The 18342-nt window shown below is 40.8% G+C and overlaps 1 protein-coding gene and 1 non-coding gene across 2 annotated transcripts; both read left to right on the top strand.

Annotated features, from left to right (window-relative positions):
• Positions 1 to 3696: 3696 nt before the first annotated feature.
• TRNAS-AGA (transfer RNA serine (anticodon AGA)) lies at positions 3697 to 3778 on the top strand. The gene has a single exon. It is a non-coding gene; the product is annotated as a tRNA-Ser (tRNA).
• Positions 3779 to 4013: 235 nt separating this feature from the next.
• On the top strand, positions 4014 to 16108 carry CFAP418 (cilia and flagella associated protein 418). The gene is made up of 6 exons (XM_063130968.1): positions 4014 to 4192; positions 7156 to 7273; positions 8704 to 8774; positions 10649 to 10714; positions 12109 to 12204; positions 13773 to 16108. Exons 1-6 carry the CDS (start codon positions 4023 to 4025, stop codon positions 13930 to 13932), a joined length of 681 nt encoding a protein of 226 aa, XP_062987038.1. The 5' UTR covers positions 4014 to 4022; the 3' UTR covers positions 13933 to 16108.
• Positions 16109 to 18342: the final 2234 nt, after the last annotated feature.

Here is an 18342-nt window from a genome sequence, read left to right as displayed (position 1 = left end):
CTAGCAGCCAAAGCTAATCCCAGAGGAAGTCTTTCAGACTGCCTGTATTCTGGTACTTGCTCTCATGTATGTATACACTCGGGGCACCTTGCTCAAGCTAAGCCAGGAACCGGGTTGAAGGGCCCAAGACACTGCTTTGTAGTGCAAAGGTGTGTTGTGGTTTTGAAGGACACTTGAAAGGCTGCCAGAGATGTCTTGGACCTCAACATTCCTCAGCCCCCTCGCACTAAAGTAACAACAAGTGCTCCCTTTCCACATGCGATGATGTATTTTGAGACAAAAGGTTTCTTCAAGATTTTCCTAGCCTTCGGGCTCCTCCTGATCCTTTTTCAAATTACAGAGATGATGGTATACCGGGGAGAGTTGCGATTAGTCTAAACTCTCCGCAGCTGCGAGGGATAAATGTAAAAATTCCACTGGAGGATCCACAACTTCTGGACTCAATTTACCTACATGACACCACGACCTGAACCAAAGGAGTGCTTTAAAGAGGGGGGGAAAGACTTGGAGCTGCATCAGTGCTATTCAGTTTCTTCCATAGCATCAATCACTGAGGGATCTCAAAACTGCCCTGCCCAACACGTCTGTCATTCTAGGGCAGTGATATTATAGGAGTCTTGAGATGTGGAGGGAGGGGAATGGAACGATATAAAAAAGCTTCAAGTACATGAGAATCTAAAAAGGGCTCACAATTCATTACTTATGGTACCAAGAGGATTGTAAAACACCTTGTAACTGAAAGACTTTGCCTGTAGGAGTTAAGGACTGTAAGGTTCTTTTTTATTTTATTTTTCTAAGAGGCTGACGAATGTTGAGCGATCTTGGCAGGAGAAATCCAGCAACGGGCTTTCTGTCATTCTTCTCCAAAGAGACAGGGATTCTTCAGAGCATTTCAAAGGGACTCTTCTGATTGTTTCCTTGGGTTACCAGTGAAACACAAAATAACATAGAGTATTCCCCCTCTGTTGCTTTTATGAATGGGTTTAAAAAAGAAAGAAAGAAAAGACAATAGTGGCCACAAGCCAAGGAAACCCACTGGACTTTGAAGACCAGGCACACTGAGTAGCTCTCTCTCTCGCTCTCGCTCTCTCTCTCTCTCTCTCTCTCTCTCTCGCTCTCTCTCTCTCACACACACACACACACACAGAATAGCTAGTGATACCAGTATTGTCCCAAGGAAACATAGTTATTATAAACCTGATAAAATTCAAGAGAAGGGATATACATTTCTTAAACTCTTTAGTAAACAAGGGTGACTCTGCAGTTTGTTTGATTAAAATATTTTTATCCCAAGTCCGGAGTGACTTACATATACTCAGTAAAACAAGTCATTCACTGCCAGCATGCTTACAACCTAAAAAGACCTGACACACAAAGAAAGGGAGATGGGGAGGGAAAAGGGAAAATAAGACTTTCAGCAGGGATGGTGGAACGGCCCTGCCTTCCGCTCTCATCTCCTTCTACAGAGCCTGCTGGAATGGCTGCTGGTGGAGATAGTTGAGGCAGGAGAAGCCTTCATGGGGGTGGCAGGTGAAATTTAAAATAAAATCAACCTTCCTGAGTGCCAACAGAAGACATTGTAGGTGGGGGCGAGGTAGCAATGGAGGAATTACGTAGCACAGGGCTGGCCCACTCACGAAGCAGGGTTGGTTGCCTCCATAAGGCAGTGGAGCAGTGAATTGCACCTTCTCCTTGACCCTGCCAGGAGGGCCCCCGCACTGCCTCACATCCTGAGGCGGGTGTTCTAGAGAGCCCCACCAGCCATTCTTCCGCCATGTCATTTGCCGCAGTGGGAGAACTGCTGGAGGAACTCTCCAGAGAAGCCTCCTCATCGAAAGCTGCACAGGTAAACTAAGGAAAAGTCTTCTTAGTAGCGGAAGTCAGGCTGTCAAATCTGCTATCATGGGTGAGTGGAGACTGCTGGGAGTTGTAGGACTTTTTTCTGTCTAAACATGCATAGATAGAATTGTGCCCTTAACCCATTTTTAAAAATGTTTTCATTGATTAAAACAAAAAGTGCTTCCGGTTAATAGGGCAGCAATTTTTTAAGAAAAGAACTATTATTTTAAATATACATATTTATAAAAATTGGAGATAGTAAATGTTATCTTTTTTAAAATGTGTTCCCTCCCTATTTTCTCTTACACATAGAAGGCCTTCTTTTTTTAATCAATAGTTTATTTCAATGAATATTTATGCAATATGTATTCAACTTTCCCCTTTGTCTCTTCCCTTTCCTATCCCTGCTCCCCTTCATCAATTGAGATGAAATAGGACAAAGAAAATAAATAAATACATAAACAAAACTTAAATGAAAAATAAAAGAGGGTAATGGGAAATGCTTGCGACAAGACATGAACACAACACCTAAAACAAAGTATACTCAGTTTATAAATATTGTTTTATCCACAGATTAATCCGTTACAACTCATACGATTAATCACTTACCATTTTTCTGAAGAGGTGGCAGCCGTTACAAAACAACATTTTAATAATCACTGTGTTCCTTCGCATGATGGCAGGAAGGTGGCGGTGTTGCTTGCTAAATCTATTTGCCTTCAGGATACTTTTTCAAAGCGAATGCTCTTAGTAGTAGTAGTAGTAGTAGTAGTAGTAGTAGTTTTAAATGATATTGCTGTTTTTATGCTTTAAATTAATTTTTTGTATATTTGTTTTTAATGTTCACTGTTAACTTTTGTAAACCGCCCAGAGAGCTTCGGCTGTGGGGCGGTATATAAATTAAATAAATAAATAAATAAATGTAATAAATAATTTGTTTTTTTTTTAAAAAGAGGGTTTTATAGAACGCTTGCGGACGCCTTCCGGTTGCTTTTGGAAGGAAGGCTAAGGCTGAGACTTCAAAGCTCTGCATATATACATTGATTCCTTTAAGAGGTGCATAATAATAAAAAGCAAAGGTGGATAAAAGATGCAATCTATGTTTTTTGTTTGTTTTAATAAACTTTTAGACAGAAATCTTACGCATTTTAAGCATATGCATGTTTAGGGGGGAAAGTCCTACGACATGCACAGGATTGCACCCTTAGAAAGTAAATCCTGCTGAACACAAGGGAGACTTGCTTCTGAGTAAGCATGCCTAGAGTCGTCTTTTCTACAAGTCGCCCCCCTCCCCACACCTAAAAAGGGGCTGTAATGCGAGAACAGGGGGCACAAATGTGATTCTGCGTAGAGGATTCGGGGCTTGTCTTAAAAAACAAAACAGCAAAGAAAGAAATGTACTCCATTCTGGGGCAAATAGTGTGAATTGTTTTTATTGGTTAAGACACATTTGATGGGATGCTATTTGGGGACTCGCTGGAAATTTAAGCGACAATCCTTTCGAGAGTGCATTCTGTAGATGTCAGCCACATATAATTTTTATTTATTTATTTACTGCGTTTTTATGCCGCTCAAAAGCCGAAGCTGGGAGGTTCACAAAAATTAAAACTATCAAGTACAACTTATGTATAAAAATTAAACCACAATATAAAAGTACCACCAGAATAAAACCAAGGAGCAATGAAGGTTTGCAATAATATTTGTCTAAAGGTATTCCGTTAATATTTGGCTAGACTTGGTATTAAGCCCTTTTAGACAGGCGGGGTGGGGGGAGATTCTGTGGAGAAGCACTGTTCAGGCTGCACCTGGATTGCACAGCGAACTCAGTAGCTATAGTAAAGACATCGTTTACGTTCCGTAGTCGTGGCCGAGTGGTTAAGGCGATGGACTAGAAATCCATTGGGGTCTCCCCGCGCAGGTTCGAATCCTGCCGACTACGCATTTCTGAGCTTTTGTTTTTAATTATATATTTCCAGACTATAAAGGGAGTCTGTTCCTCTCAGATTTATGTATTCGATCCGTTGTGAACTTTAAGGAAAGTGTTTGTTTATGAAGCAGGTACTGGGCCCAAGGGGCGGGGCTTGCCGTGTCATAGCAACCATCGCCCGCCTCTCACTCTGCTCCCCCCATTCGTTACCTTGGCAACGGTGGGGAGGGGGAAAGAGCCGTGAAGACAGGCTAAGATGGCGGACGACCTGGATGCGCTGCTGGACGAGGTCGAGAACAAATTCTGCCGCCTTTCCAGGCGGGACTGCACGGAGCGGGCCCAAGCTCAGGGGAGGAAAAGGAACCGCTTCCGTGAGGAGGAAGAAGAAGCCGAGGCTGAGGCGGTCGCGGCGGGGGAGAGGGCCAGGTGAGCAGTGTGCGCATGCTCGTACCGTCCTTCTTTTCCTCCTCCTCCCCGTCGTCTCCTTTGGAGATGAGCCCAAAGGGGAAATCGCAGGCGGATTATAACGACACTTCTGGTTCCCAATAAGCGTGCGGGGCAATCCTAGGGAGCAGCCTTCCCCATCCTGGCGCCCTCTAGGTGTGTTAAGCAGCAACTCCCATGCTTGCTGGGCCATGCCGGGATTTGTAGTCCTCAACACATCTGAAGGATGTTGGGCTACAACTCCTTCAGCCAGGTCACCCAATGGCCGTAGAATAGCTGCCAGCAACCGGCGCCCTAGGCGAACCATGCAATTGGCCCAAAGCCAAAAGGCAGATCTAACTTGAGATTTTCGGTAAACTGGGAAACATTCCCGCCGCCCCTATTTTCCGTGTAATGTTTTTAAATCGTATTTATTTAAGCAGAGGCATCGTTATTCGGTTTGCCCATCTGCCAAGCCAATGCTTCTGACATCAGATAAAATAGAGAGACATGGAAGTTTCAGAATAGACTTGACAGCTAGATGATATTTCAGTACGATTTCAAATAAAAATGCATTAAAATTTTAATTTTAATTTTCATTATTACAAATCCAAAATCATCCATTACGCTATTCTGCTTTAGCAGACATTATGACTACATCCAATATAGAAAGAACTAAGAAAAACCTTAGAAAACTAAGATATATTTTTTTAAAAAATGTATTTCTTCCCTCCTCTCAAATTTGTTGTCTTGTTTAACTTGACGCCCTACACAACTGCCTTATTTGTCTATAACTGCCTTGTTTGTCTATAAGGCTGCCCCTGTTTAGTGTTCTCCCAAGTCTTATAATCCTTGGTATAATCATGTAACTGCTGCTGTTCCCCAACTGTCCTAATATCTGGGAATGGCAGATTTTTCACAGGCGCCTGTCCATCTCCTTTAATTTCTGACAAGCCCCACCCGCCCTTACTACTACTATTATTATTATTATTATTATTATTATTATTATTATTATTATTATTATTTTATTAGTTACGTTACATTAAATAAAACAACAGTGCACCCATCACCATGACCAACTACACCTTCATCCCTTTTCCCAAAATTGTAATATTTCTTGTACAGGTGTACATCCTTTCCCACCCGCCCTTACATACACACATACCAGCCTTTAGTGTGCTCCCCAATTGTCATTACTGCCTGTTCTCTTTGAAGGCTTTTTAGGTGTTGTGCAGGTGCTCAGCACTTTGAATCAAAACATCAAACAATCTGGGCTAGTTCCAGCCAACCAGAAGGATCTGCAGCACAAGTAGTACAGCTACCACTGAGCCAAAATACTAATGACAGTCTGTCTTAGTTGATGTACTTCCTATTGCAGTGTTCCAAGTCCCATCTGGAACATTCTAGCCCTCACATTCTCACTATTTTATTTTTATGTAATTGACACTTCTGTGTCTCCTTTTGGCTCTAATATCCCTCCTCCCATGATCCCTGGAGTTTGTTCATATATCAAATTCCAGTACATCAGTGCTTGAATTATGGGGTCAAAGGCACAAAGCCCCTTATGGAATTCATCAGGGTGGATTGATTTAAATCAGAACAATTAAAATCATTGAGTACATCTGCAAGAGAAAAGGTCAGTTTAAATCACTGATTTAAATCAAGTTTCCCATTGAAACTTTTCCGTATTTTTCCTGGAAAATGGTGACAATCTGACCACTAACCCAAGTTAATTTACAAATAAAAAAAGTATTATTTACATTATTTCATTCTTAAAAGCAGGCTTTGTCTCACGCATGTTTTTTTTTTTTTTTTTACGTATAAAGGGCATGTCTTTAAAACATTCCCATACAGGATCTTTCTTATAACCAGCAACCATGCCAGTTTGCGGTTAACAGCACAATCCTATACATGCCTCCTCATAAATAAGTTCCACTATTATTTATTTATTTATTTATTTATTGCATTTCTATACCACCCAATAGCTGAAGCTCTCTGGGCAGTTCCCAAAATTAAAACCATTCAAAGTATAAAACAACAGTATAAAACCATAATATAAAATACAATGTAAAAGCACAACCAGGATAAAATCAACAGCAGTGCAGAAATACAAATTTAAAACAGCAAAGTTAAAATTAATTTATAGACTGTTAAAATACTGGGAGAATAAAAAGGTCTTCACCTGGCATCTAAAAGAATATAGTGTAGGTGCCAGGCTACACTTACAGTTGCCCCATGGGAAACGCATGCTGAGCAAGCCGCAGATCCGTTTCTTGCATAAAGTGCAAATTGGCCTTTAATCACTGAAGCTTATTCGACCTCCCGTCCTGGCATCACCACTGCAGCCTGCCGCATTATTGCACGTTGGGCAGGGGATGTGGACTGACACTGAAAGAGGAGCTTTCAACAACCCCTCTGGTGATACCCAAGATTTTGGAGGTTCGGTCCATCATAGCCCGGAATAGGGCCCTACAATTACAAATTTGGCAGGTTTTCGGTGCCTACTAAAAAACATACCTTTTTCTACAGGTATTCCCAGAAAAGTAATCTTGTCCTCCATACGTCACTTAGACATTTTTTTAATATAAGTGGTTCATAAATATTGTTAAATAAATGTGGGGGGGAAATAACCCTGTGTTTTAAACCATTGTTCTTTTCTCCATGTGGCAGATAACGGTTGTTAGCTCCTGGCAACCCTCTATTGTAGTCCAACGTTGCTAGCTTCATATTGTGGGGGAGAAGTTCAAGAGTGACTAAGGCCCCAGATTATATTGGAAAATGTAGGGGGGGCAGAGAAGTATCACCCCTCTATAGCAGATACCTGATGTTCAGAACCGCAGCCTGTCTGCTGTAGTCTTTGCCCTTTAAATATGGTCATCCCCACACCAGCCCCTGTATGTCTCAAATTTTTGCCAGAGTCTTTCAAGAACCTTACAAAATGATGTTTCTCTTCCATTTTGTTTTAGGTTTTCCAAAGTATTGACAAAAGGTGCTAGTGAAGAAGAGGACATAGATGACATAATTAAAGATATAATTGATGAGAACAACTATGCCAAAAATCCTGGCAAGACGGAAGCCCTGTGGGTGAGTGGTTCCCGAGTCTGGGAGACAGGCTCATTGCCTGTTCTGGATGGGGTTGCACTGCCCCTGAAAGAACAGGTTCGTAGTTTGGGGGTACTTTTAGACCCATTTCTGTCGTTGGAGGCTCAAGTAGCTGCCACGGCTCAGAGTGCCTTTTACCATCTTCGGTTGGTTCACCAACTACGGCCTCTCCTGGACAGGGATAGCTTGGCCATGGTGGTACAGGCATTGGTAACCTCAAGATTGGATTACTGCAACGCGCTCTATGTGGGGCTGTCCTTGAAGCTGCTCTGGAGGCTGGAGCTAGTGCAGAATGCTGCAGCTCGGCTGTTGTCTGGAGCTGCCCCTTTCCAGCATGTAACTCCTCTGCTGAGGGAACTGCACTGGCTGCCTATTCACTACCGGGTCAGGTTTAAGGTTCTTGTACTTGTGTACAAAGCCCTAAACAACTTGGGACCAGGATACCTGAGAGAGCGCCTTCTCCCTTACCAACCTGCCCGGTCACTGAGGTCATCCGAGGGCCTGCTCCTGGTGGTTCCACCTAGATCCATCCTCCGATTGGAACCCACCAAGGGAAGAGCCTTCATTGTGGTGGCGCCCCTCCTGTGGGATTCCCTGCCTCTGGAGGTCAGGCAGGCGCCAACCTTGTACTCCTTTCGGCGCCTCCTGAAAACATCTTTATTCCAAGAAGCCTTTCCTTAATATGCAGCCTTGAGTCTCTGTATTTGCTTCTTTTAAAATTTGTTTTAAGTGTTTTATTCTGTTTTTTATTTTCATTTTATCTTTTACACTGCTCTGAAATTTTTCAATGGGGAGCGGTATATAAATATTCTAAATAAATAAAATGAAAAAGCCTCTGATTAAAGGGAGGAGGGCGGAGGAGAGGAGGGCGGAGGAGAGGGCAATCAGAACATTTAGAGAAGAAATGCATTATAAAAAGGCAGAGAAAGGGAGGATGGTGAGTATGGATTTGAAAATTTGGGAATCTGATCAGAAAGGGACAGCAGATGTCATTATATAAGAAGTAAGGAGTGGCTTTTGATTTCTTAAGAACCGGAGTCTGTGAGAAGGAAGCAAGATATGTAAAGGGAAATGTTTTTAAACAAGAATATTAAACATGCTTAATTAAGTTGAATTTGCTTTAAAATCACATTTTTAAACATCATTTGGGAAGGAATTAATAAAGCTGTTGGAAGAATAGGTGGATTGAGGGACAATAACTGCTGACCCCACTCTCCTACTGTGGCACATGCCACAGTGGGAGAGCAGCCAGCAGGGCTCTCCAGAAAGCCGGCCAGGCCCAAAAGCCTGGCTCTGGGAAGGCAGGTGGAGGCAATGGGGTGGGGTGGCGGCCATGGGGGCCATTGGTGTATGTGGCCAGCACTGATAGGTTCATGTTAACAGGTCCCCATCTTTCTCTTTCTTTGTCTTAGAAACAAACATCTCAATTACCCAGCCCTGCATCTGAAAATAATATTCCCTCCATTCAAGCCCATGGTAAGAGGTAAGAAAAGATCACATGGGTAAATAAATGCTCAGTGATCAGGAAACTGCAAATTTCAACAACTGTATTGACAGTCAATAAAAGAAAGAGATCATGAGTAGGATTCAGACTTAATTGCACTTATACTGCGATCCTATCCTAAGAAGTAAATCCCACTGAGTTCAGCGGGGCTGACTTCCCCCATAGCAACAACAAAATGACCACCACCACCACCAAAAATTATATTTCCGGGAGGGGATTTTTGTGTGTAAGGACTGAGCTCGGTTCAGTTCTGGTACTCAGAACCAATCCCTGGGCTTTAATTCTAAGTGTTTGTCTTTTGCACCTGGCTCCGGTTGATGGCTCTTGGGGTTCGTTCATTTATTTATTTATTACATTTCTATACCATGAAATTTAAAGACATTTTAAAAAAAACACCACCACTGCAGGAAAAACATTTATCTAAAAACAACTTTGAGCAATCAGGCAAACCGTAGAACAAATCTAGGTTCAATCCAAACTCATCTCATGCTGCCAAAGGTCCAGTAAAACACGCAGTAGATCTCACATGCCTGAAGTCTGCCTACCCCTACAGTAGAGCCATAGGCGTGTGCAAGGGGTGTGCCAGGTGTGTCCAGGCACACCCTAATCTCTCAAGCAATAAGCGCAGAATTGAGGGGGCCATTGAGTAGGGGGATACAGACAGTGGGAACAGTCTTCTGGCTGCTTTGATGCCACAACAAAGGGCCACTGCCTCCAAGAGAGCATTGTTGCTCCCAGCAGCAGGAGCAAAAAGGAATCGCTCTGCTGGGAGCCTCTCTGCCAGGAGCTGCACTTCAAAGAGGCCAGGAGGACGGCCCCCAAAGCATCTCCTCCGGCCCGTATCACAAGGTCCCACCAATGCTGGGGCTTGAAGAGCATCTCCTCATTCCCCCCACCCCTGCCCCAACTCACAACGGCCCTCCTGCAATCTGGCAAGCTGAACGTAGAGTAGGGCATCAGTGTCTACAGTGTTGTTGTTGTGTGTGTGTTTTTAATTTTTGTTTTTTTTCTACAATACTTAAACATACACATTTACATTATCGCAAAAAAAACATAACATACTACATAATATTGAAATGTTGAATACGTAATATCTTATCTAAATAACATAATCAAAATTAACATACAAGTGCACCCCCCACCTCGGGATCTCATTCCTGATTCCAAAATCTACAGTGTTTAATAAATAAATGAATTAAAATAATGTCCTTTATGACTGAATATTAAATAAATATTCACCTTTAAAAACATTTTTTTTAAAAAAAACCTCCCTGAGTGCACACTCTAATGAAATGTGCTGCACATGCCTTTGAGTAGAGCATGTGATTATGTCAAAGGGTTCATAGTCATAGAGCTGTGGTGCTGACAGCCAGCGACACACCCTTTTTTATTATAATAGATTATCCCCTTGATTTATGGCCCCTGCCGGCAAGGGCTAGAATGATTCTATTTCTCCTTCCGTTGAAAGAAATGTTTTGGTCCCCTATTTGCATTTTATACAGATAATAACACAGCAATTTATTCTGAATTACCCAGTGTTATAATTCTTTATTATTATTTATTTATATAGCACCATCAATGTACAATGTAATTCTTCCAGAGGTACTAGCTCTGTTGAAAAGATTTGCATGTAATGAAATGCAAGAAATTAAGGGTTAGTTCCACATTTAGTCTTATTTAGAGTAGACCCATTGAAATCAGAGGCACTTCAGTTAGTAAATGAATCTAATTAATTTCATGGGTCTGCCTCAAGTGAAACTAAATTTGGAGACATAACCCCCAGTGTGTTATGTAAGAAGTAAGATGTAAGAAGTGTTATGTAAAAGTAAGATTTTCCATTCTAATTCTTGTAGGTGTTGCCCAGTATACCTTGGCGGAAGCAGTACACCATATGGTATTGGAACAAATATTTCACAGAGGTAGGGCTTTTTTTAAAAAAAATGCACAACTTATTATGTTATTAAGTCAATATATAATTCACCCTATTAAACTCGTAAGGAACATAGGAAGTTGCCTTATACCAAATAGGACCACTAGTCCATCTAAGCTGACCGTCTGTGTCTCTCCAGGGTTTCGCGCAAGAGTCTTTCCCGGCTGTACCTGGACATATTGGTGATTGAACCTGGGACCTCCGTAAAAACATGCAGAATAATGTGGAAAAAGGGCGTAATGGACTTATGAATAAACACATGAGATACTAACATGGACTGAAAATAGTGTGCTCCATCTATCCTGGTTCATAAATGGCCGAAATTAGCAAGGGCATAGTTACTGGCTAATTTAAGGAGTAACCTCAAATACTTTTTTCTTTTTTTAAAGAGACAACCCCAATGTTCCTTAGAACATCTTGAAGGGAATCAAAAGGAAAGTTGGGAACTGCTTATAATATATAATATATTTTTTACGTCGATGACCTAGCAACCAGACTGCCATAGCTTGTTTTGTGAGGTCTATAGAGATCAGGGCTGCAACCCAACTAAAGGAACCTTAACATTTTCATAGCATATGTTTTGTTTGGTTAGTCTATTGAATGTGCCTACATCTGCATATGAATAAAGCAATAGCTCTGAAGTAAGAAACATTCTTTCTTTGCCTTGAGTTGATACATGCATATATCACACCAGATGCCATCTTAAAAGAGGCAGCTGCTGTCTGTGGTTATTATAAGTACATATAAACAATAATTTAAACATTTTTAAAATTTGCTGCTCAATTAATTGGGGCACATTTGTAATTGATTGATTGATCGAATTCATTGGCCATGGGAAGTAGTTTGGAAGCTTTTGCTTCCATTTTTGATTAACTGCAGCTTGCTGTGTTCTCCAATCCCAAGCAAACTGCGGTTAATTTTAACTATAGTTTATAGGAACAACCTAACTTCAGATCATAGTTTAAAGTTAGATTGTTCCCATAAACTATAGTTGGCTTGGTTCTACAAATCATAGAATTTAGGGTTTGGATAACACAGCAGACTTCAGTTAAATTAAAACAGAAGCAGAAACTTTCAATATCCTCACAGCCGCAGGAAGTGATAGAAAGGAGGAGCAACACATAAGCCTGGGTGGGAGACTAGGCTTGTTCTCATAACAATAAACCATGGTTTAGTGGTATGTCTGAATTCAGCCATTGTGAAATTCACTAAACTTTCAGTGCCTTTGTTTCTTAATGAAAAGTTCAAAATGCTTGAAAACTTTAAAAAATGTTAAGATATGTAAGATTCCTAAACTGCATCCATGTAGTTTAGAAAAATATTTTGCCCTGTTCAATGAGATTAATCCAATCAGTAATATTGGTCCCTTCTTCCTTTGGACAGAACCTGTGATCAGTTACGTTGTACTGCATGTGACTTCCGTGTTTCACATTACAACGACTATCAGTGGGATAAATCGTGTGATTACCTTTTTTTCAGGTATGTTTTCTGGGTAATATTGTCAGGAATATGTGATGATAGAAAGCCATTTTTTGGCATAGCAGGCACTAAATGTTTCCAAATGCAACCATTATATGTTCCAGCTTCAGCCTTCACAACATGTAGAATGGCAGGTGAGAATGGTAGGGAACCTTTAGCATACAAGTTGGTGGGGGGGGAATTGGTGGCAGAAGGACCCAAAGGCTTAGATATATTGAAAAGGCTGAAGTGTATTTATTTTTGTTTCCGCCTGTGATTTATTTCACCACACATGTGTACACGTTGCTAGGAAAATGACTAGGAGGGGGAGAGTTAAGTTAATTCCTCACCCCCAACAGCTTGTAAGTATAGACAATAGAGGATCTTAACATGGTTCTCCTATGGCATCCCTACTTTGCCTCTGACTGTTAATTTCGTACAGGTGCAACCTTAAGCATGCTTTACTCGAAAGTAAGTTCCATCCAACTGAGACAGACTTACATCTGAGCATCCATGCTTTGGTTTGTGCTGCAGATATATGGAGGCTGTGCAGTAGCATCAAGGAGGAGAAGCTGTTCTGATAATATCCATAATGCAGCACAGGACTTCTTTATTATTTCAAAGCAGATGAAAGTCAGAACTGTGTCTGGACAGTACATGGGTTTATCTTTTCCTAGTGTTCATATGCATCACCTAATAAAGCCAGTTGAATGCTCTCTCTACTGTGTGAATATCTGATGTTGATGTGTTGATTCATGGGCTTGTGTCCAAAGAACTGTGGAAGGACGTCTGAAAAGAGCTTTCCCGTGCCCCCTTCCCATGCAGCCCATGATATATGTACATTGCTTCTCGGCCTTTTGGCTAAGATCAAGAGTGTAGTACGTACACTCTCATGCAAAATGCTGCTCCTAAGAGTTGGAGGTTTTTCCAGGCTGGTGCATGATCTGCCCATGGGGTGGGAGCAGGGAGGAACTGGCCAAAATCTCTCTCTCACACACACACAAAAGCTGGTTGAACTTTTATATTGTATTTTATATTATGGTTTTATACCGTTGTTTTATACTTTGAATGTTTTTAATGTTTGTGAACTGCCCAGAGAGCTCCGGCTATTGGGCGGTATAGAAATGTAATTAATAAATAATAAATAAATAAATAAATAAATAAATAAATAATTTTTGCCTGCTGCTCAATGCTAAAGGGTCCCTAGGCCCAAGCCATAATGGTGTTGATGACAATGATCCAAATTTATATACCGCTTTCCACAGAGGTATCAAAGCAGTGAACATACAATCTCATTACCAGCAAAACAACATGACAACAAAATTAACAATAATAAATGAATAAATGCTGATCAGCAGTAAAACTCCACACTCTACTGTGCACTACAGACTATAGCTGTCCGAGTCACACTTCAGGGATGAGCTGGGTCTTGAGAAGACGTCTAAATCTCAGAACAGTGGGGGCCTGTCTAATGACAATGCCACAAAGTTTGGGCAGGGGCATAAGGGGCAAGGTAATAAAATGATATTTTACAATTGCCACAACAACAACAACAAACCCAGTTAAAATAGAATGCTCTTGATTGATAGGAATAATATGCCTGAATTCAGCAAGTTGAAAACAAAGATGCTAACGAAGAGAGGATCACGGGCCTATGCTTGCCAGTGCTCCTGGAGATCTATAGACGAATTAACGGACCTCGCTATGGACCGACAGCTCCGTTGGGTTTGTAGCAAACACATCGAATGATATCGTCTCACTCACTCAAGTGCCCTCTTCTGTAGGAAGACCGTCTTGTCGTTGCTCAGCACCGCGTGTGATGAATCAAGTGTGTTCACTGTACAATTAGATCTTGTTGCTATTCCAAGTATAAGCTGAGCACTTTGCCTTGTCTGCAGTTCCCTTGTGAACTAACCAAAGTGAGTGAAACAGTTAGCCAAACATTCCAGGTCGGCAAGAATGTTTTCGTCTTAAGCATTAGGGATGTTGCCGTGTTGATAAAGGTCTTTAGATTTGCAGCTCCCTCCACTAACAGCAGTACAAGAGGGATGAAGCGGAAGGGAAATGGGACCTGTTTCCAGGAATGCATCCTGCAGATCTAGAAAAGAAAGATACATAAAAAACTGAATGCTTTGTCTAGAGCACTTTTTAAAAAATATAGTGCATGATCTATTATGATGTCTGAAATGTAGCATGTTTGTGCACTTAGTATATTCCAAAGATGATTCTGACATGGTGGGATGGGATAAAACAGCCTCTGGCTTTTTCCTGCAGGTATGTAGTGAGTCCAAAGTAAAATTAATATTATCTTATGGCAGCAGTAGCAGCCTTGGGTGGGAATCTGAAGCTTACAGTCTGAACAAGAGCAAGTAGTAGTAGCAGTCCAGCAGTGGGAAGGATAAAGGTACTACAGCTCCCAAATTGTTTAAAAAAGCATGATTTCTAGTTGCAAACCTGATTCTTAGGCTGCTGTTTCGATGTACTTTTACCTGGGAATAAGCCACACTGGACACAGTGGTACTCAAGTCCCAGAAACACACATAGGATTGCGTTGCACACTGTTTATGCCCCTTAACATAAGAAGAGCCATGCTGGATCAGACCGAAGGCCCATCTAGTCAAGCACTCTGTTCACACAGTGGCCAACCAGGACATGGTGCAACAGCACCCTCCCACCCATGTTCCCCAGCAACTTACCTGCGACTAAGTCCCACTGAGCTCATTGGAACCTTCTTGTGAGTAAAGTGCATAGGACTGAGCAGAACAAAGTTTTCTTGTAAAGCAGGGACAGGAATACTATTCCAGTATTTTTTTTAATGTTTAGTGATATATAAATTAGTACAAATAAATAAACCTTGACCCTCCAGATGTTATTGTACTATAACTCCCATCATCCCTGAGTATTGGCCATCCAGGTTGGGACTGATGGCAGTCCACCAATAGCTACAGGTTCCTCCACCCCTGTCATAAGAGATATGAAAAAGTAAAAACATTTTCTAAAATACTGTTTTGAATCAACTGCATTTCTTTGTGGGGGACTAGGTATGCATAATATTGGCTGGGTTCAAACAACACAAAAACCCACACTCCAGATTGAGTGTGGGTTATCATTGAACTATCGTTTGTTAGCACATCTGGGTTCACAAACACAACAACTCACAGTTCAGCGACAATCAACACTCAACCTTGAGTGTGGGTTGTCATGTTATGTAAATCCAGTCATTAGCTTGTTCTGTCCATACCAACCACTAAGCAGCTTTTAAGCTAATGGGAAAATGATCAGACATCTGTTTTAATTGTCTTTTAACACTGCTAGCATATTTTCAAATGTTGTCTTTACATCTTTGTATCAAAATACCAAATAAAACAAGGTTGTCCTGATCTCTTTTCATCCCCATTTTCCTCTTAAAATATACACAAAAAACATGACCATATCATGACACTTGTTCAGTTGTACTGAGTGTAATTCTTGTTTATGTCTTATTTTCTCAACCTACAATATGTAATACTACCCCAGTAATAGGTCTCAGTAGATTTTTCTGTAGCACTGGAAGTTTAAATGTGCACTGTAGCTTAGACAATTATAGCAGGCCAGTAGCAAACAGCCTGAGTGAATCAACAGCACATTAGAAAACCAGTTGTGTTTGAGATAGCAGTAATGAGCAACATCACATGCAAACAATCCCATGGTTTTTTGTTGTTGTTGTTGTTGTTGCTTTTCATACCTTGTAATCTTTTAGAATCAGAGTATAAACAGTTTTGATATGTTTTCTTTAAACAAAAGTTTGGAATCTAAAAGTGTATGACATGGGGAAACATCCCTCTGATTTTCTCTATAATTAAAAACTATATTCTTGGCATTTTTGAATAAACTGGTTATATTTCGTTCACATTTTAATTTCCTTTTTTGCTTATTGGTCCTGATGTTGTCTTGATCGCTAACTCACACCTGAAATTTGGAATACAGGCCAAGTATGGTATTACTGAGATAATGAATGTGAAAATCAATGACCCCATAGGAAAAAAAAGTGCTATCTAAATACTAGTGGTGATGAGGACAAGAATGATGATTAAGGATAGATGGGTTCAGGGTTGGGAAGGGGGTTAATTATTGATGGTTTACTGATAATTCTTTAGCTGATAATTCTTAATTTAGATGGAGATGCCAGGAACTGAATCTGGGACTTTCTGCATACAAAACATATGATCTAAGCTATGGTCCCTCAATATCATAGGCCAATGGACAAATTATACTTTATCTTGATGAAACTATGCCTTAGCTATAGGTACGTTAAAAAAAAAAACTTGCACATGATAGAGTAACACCCCCCTTTTTTTTTTGGCATGAATTTTAAAAATACTCTGGTATTTAAATTACTCTGGTATTGATGACTGGTGATGAAAGGTGCCTTCAGCAGTCACCTTTGCCCTCCTTTGTCACATTGGATGTCTCTGATTTTACCCGCAATGGATAGGCTGGAGTGGACAAATGAGCCACGTTGACTATCCTCCACCACTTAAACTAGCCTGCCGCCTTTGGGTGCAGTGGAGTTCATAGTCTTATGAGAGACCACCAGTGAGGGAGGAAGCAGCAGCCAGGCACCTCTCCATCGTGCCTGGGTCCAGCTCCAGCTGAGAGCCCCCTCCCTCCTGCTGCCAACTGCCAACTTTAACTGCTGAACTTTGCAACTAAGATTGTAGTGCCTGAATTTGCTTTCCTTTTCCCCCTCCTCCTCCTCCTCCCTCCCAATCCCCTTTCCTTTTGTGTCATGTCTTTTAGATTGTAAGCCTGTGGGCAGGGACTGTCAAGAAATACTTTTGTAAGCTGCCGTGAAAGCCTTTTTTTGGCTGAATGGCGGCATAAAAATGCTTAAATAAAAATAAAAATAGTCCCGATGACCCTGTTCAGACAACACACTAAACCATGATGGTTAAGCATTTTGAGCAAAAAATGGCTTATCATGTCATGTGAACTGTTTCTAACCATGGTGGCTACATAACTACGGTTTAAACATGCTCACTAACCATTTGCTGCAAAAGGGTTAGCGGCCTAACCACGGCTCAGTGTGTTCTCTGAACAGGCCAATTGTCAGTGTTGAAGTAAAACCCCACTGCCAGTTCCGTCAGCTGCTGTATGTGGGATGGAGGGGGGGCGCCATCTTGTCCCTTGCCTCAGGCAACAGAATTTCTTCAGCTGGTCCTGTTACAGTCCAGTCTTTGAAGTTAATAGGCAGAGAAGACTTTTGTATTCCCAAAAATCACAGCAAGGACAATTGAAAACTAGGTACATAACTTTTTAAAATGTTCCTGTTCAAACTGTAGAGGGCAGACACGCACCAAAGTAGGTCTGTTGAGTTTGTGTTCATTTGATAACACACATCCTTCTGCACTTCTTACTAGTTGATATATAGCCCATTATTCATGCCACTATGAAAGTGACATAACATAACCTAGAATTTTCTGTAGGCCTCATTAAATGTATAACACATATATAGGTCAAACAACAGCTCCTTCCCCTGTTTTTCTTACTGACTTCAGTTATTTCTTTATTCATCTTAAGGTTGAGTTGACCAACCTTAAAGAATATAGTTTATTTATTACATTACATTTTTATTTATTACAGAAGGGGTAGAAGGAGGATTATGTATGCCACCTTGGGTTCCTTGAGGGAAAAAGGGCAGGATATAAATGAAATAAATAAATTTTTAATGTCAAAATTAATTTGTGACATTATGTTAATGGACACAATAACAGTCAAATGGGCAGTTTTCAAAGTTATAATTAACTTATTTTCAAGTGACTATCTCTAGGAAACTATACACACAGAGAGAGACATACATGGACGTAAATTTGAAACAAAACTACACATCAGACACTAAATCAGATCCCAGTCAATATAGAGAATGTGACAGTTTTCTGATTCAAAGCGTTCTAGAAAACTTACCTCACTGCTTTGCAGCACAATCCTGTAATTGTTGTTTTTTTCAAAAATAAGGCCACTGAATTTAGTGATGCTTACTCCGATATAAGTGAGTATAGTATTTGCAGCTTAAACTCAGATTGCGGTTGTGCCCCTGGTTCCACAAAGCAAAAATTACATATTATTGGGGCAAAACTACATATTACCTGTAATTCTACAGTTGTCTTTTGGGACTTTTGT

Source organism: Elgaria multicarinata, chromosome 7 (genome assembly GCF_023053635.1).
Source record: "Elgaria multicarinata webbii isolate HBS135686 ecotype San Diego chromosome 7, rElgMul1.1.pri, whole genome shotgun sequence".
NCBI classification, from domain to species: domain Eukaryota; kingdom Metazoa; phylum Chordata; class Lepidosauria; order Squamata; family Anguidae; genus Elgaria; species Elgaria multicarinata.
The sequence above is the reverse complement of the archived record's forward strand: the minus strand, read 5'-3'. Positions and strand labels throughout refer to the sequence as shown.

Coding starts and splice junctions, on each gene's coding strand:
- CFAP418 (XM_063130968.1), top strand. CDS start 4,023: ATGGCGGACGACCTGGATGCGCTGCTGGACGAGGTCGAGAACAAATTC. Junction 4,193..7,155: donor GCGGCGGGGGAGAGGGCCAG/GTGAGCAGTGTG, acceptor ATTTTGTTTTAG/GTTTTCCAAAGTATTGACAA. Junction 7,274..8,703: donor GCAAGACGGAAGCCCTGTGG/GTGAGTGGTTCC, acceptor TCTTTGTCTTAG/AAACAAACATCTCAATTACC.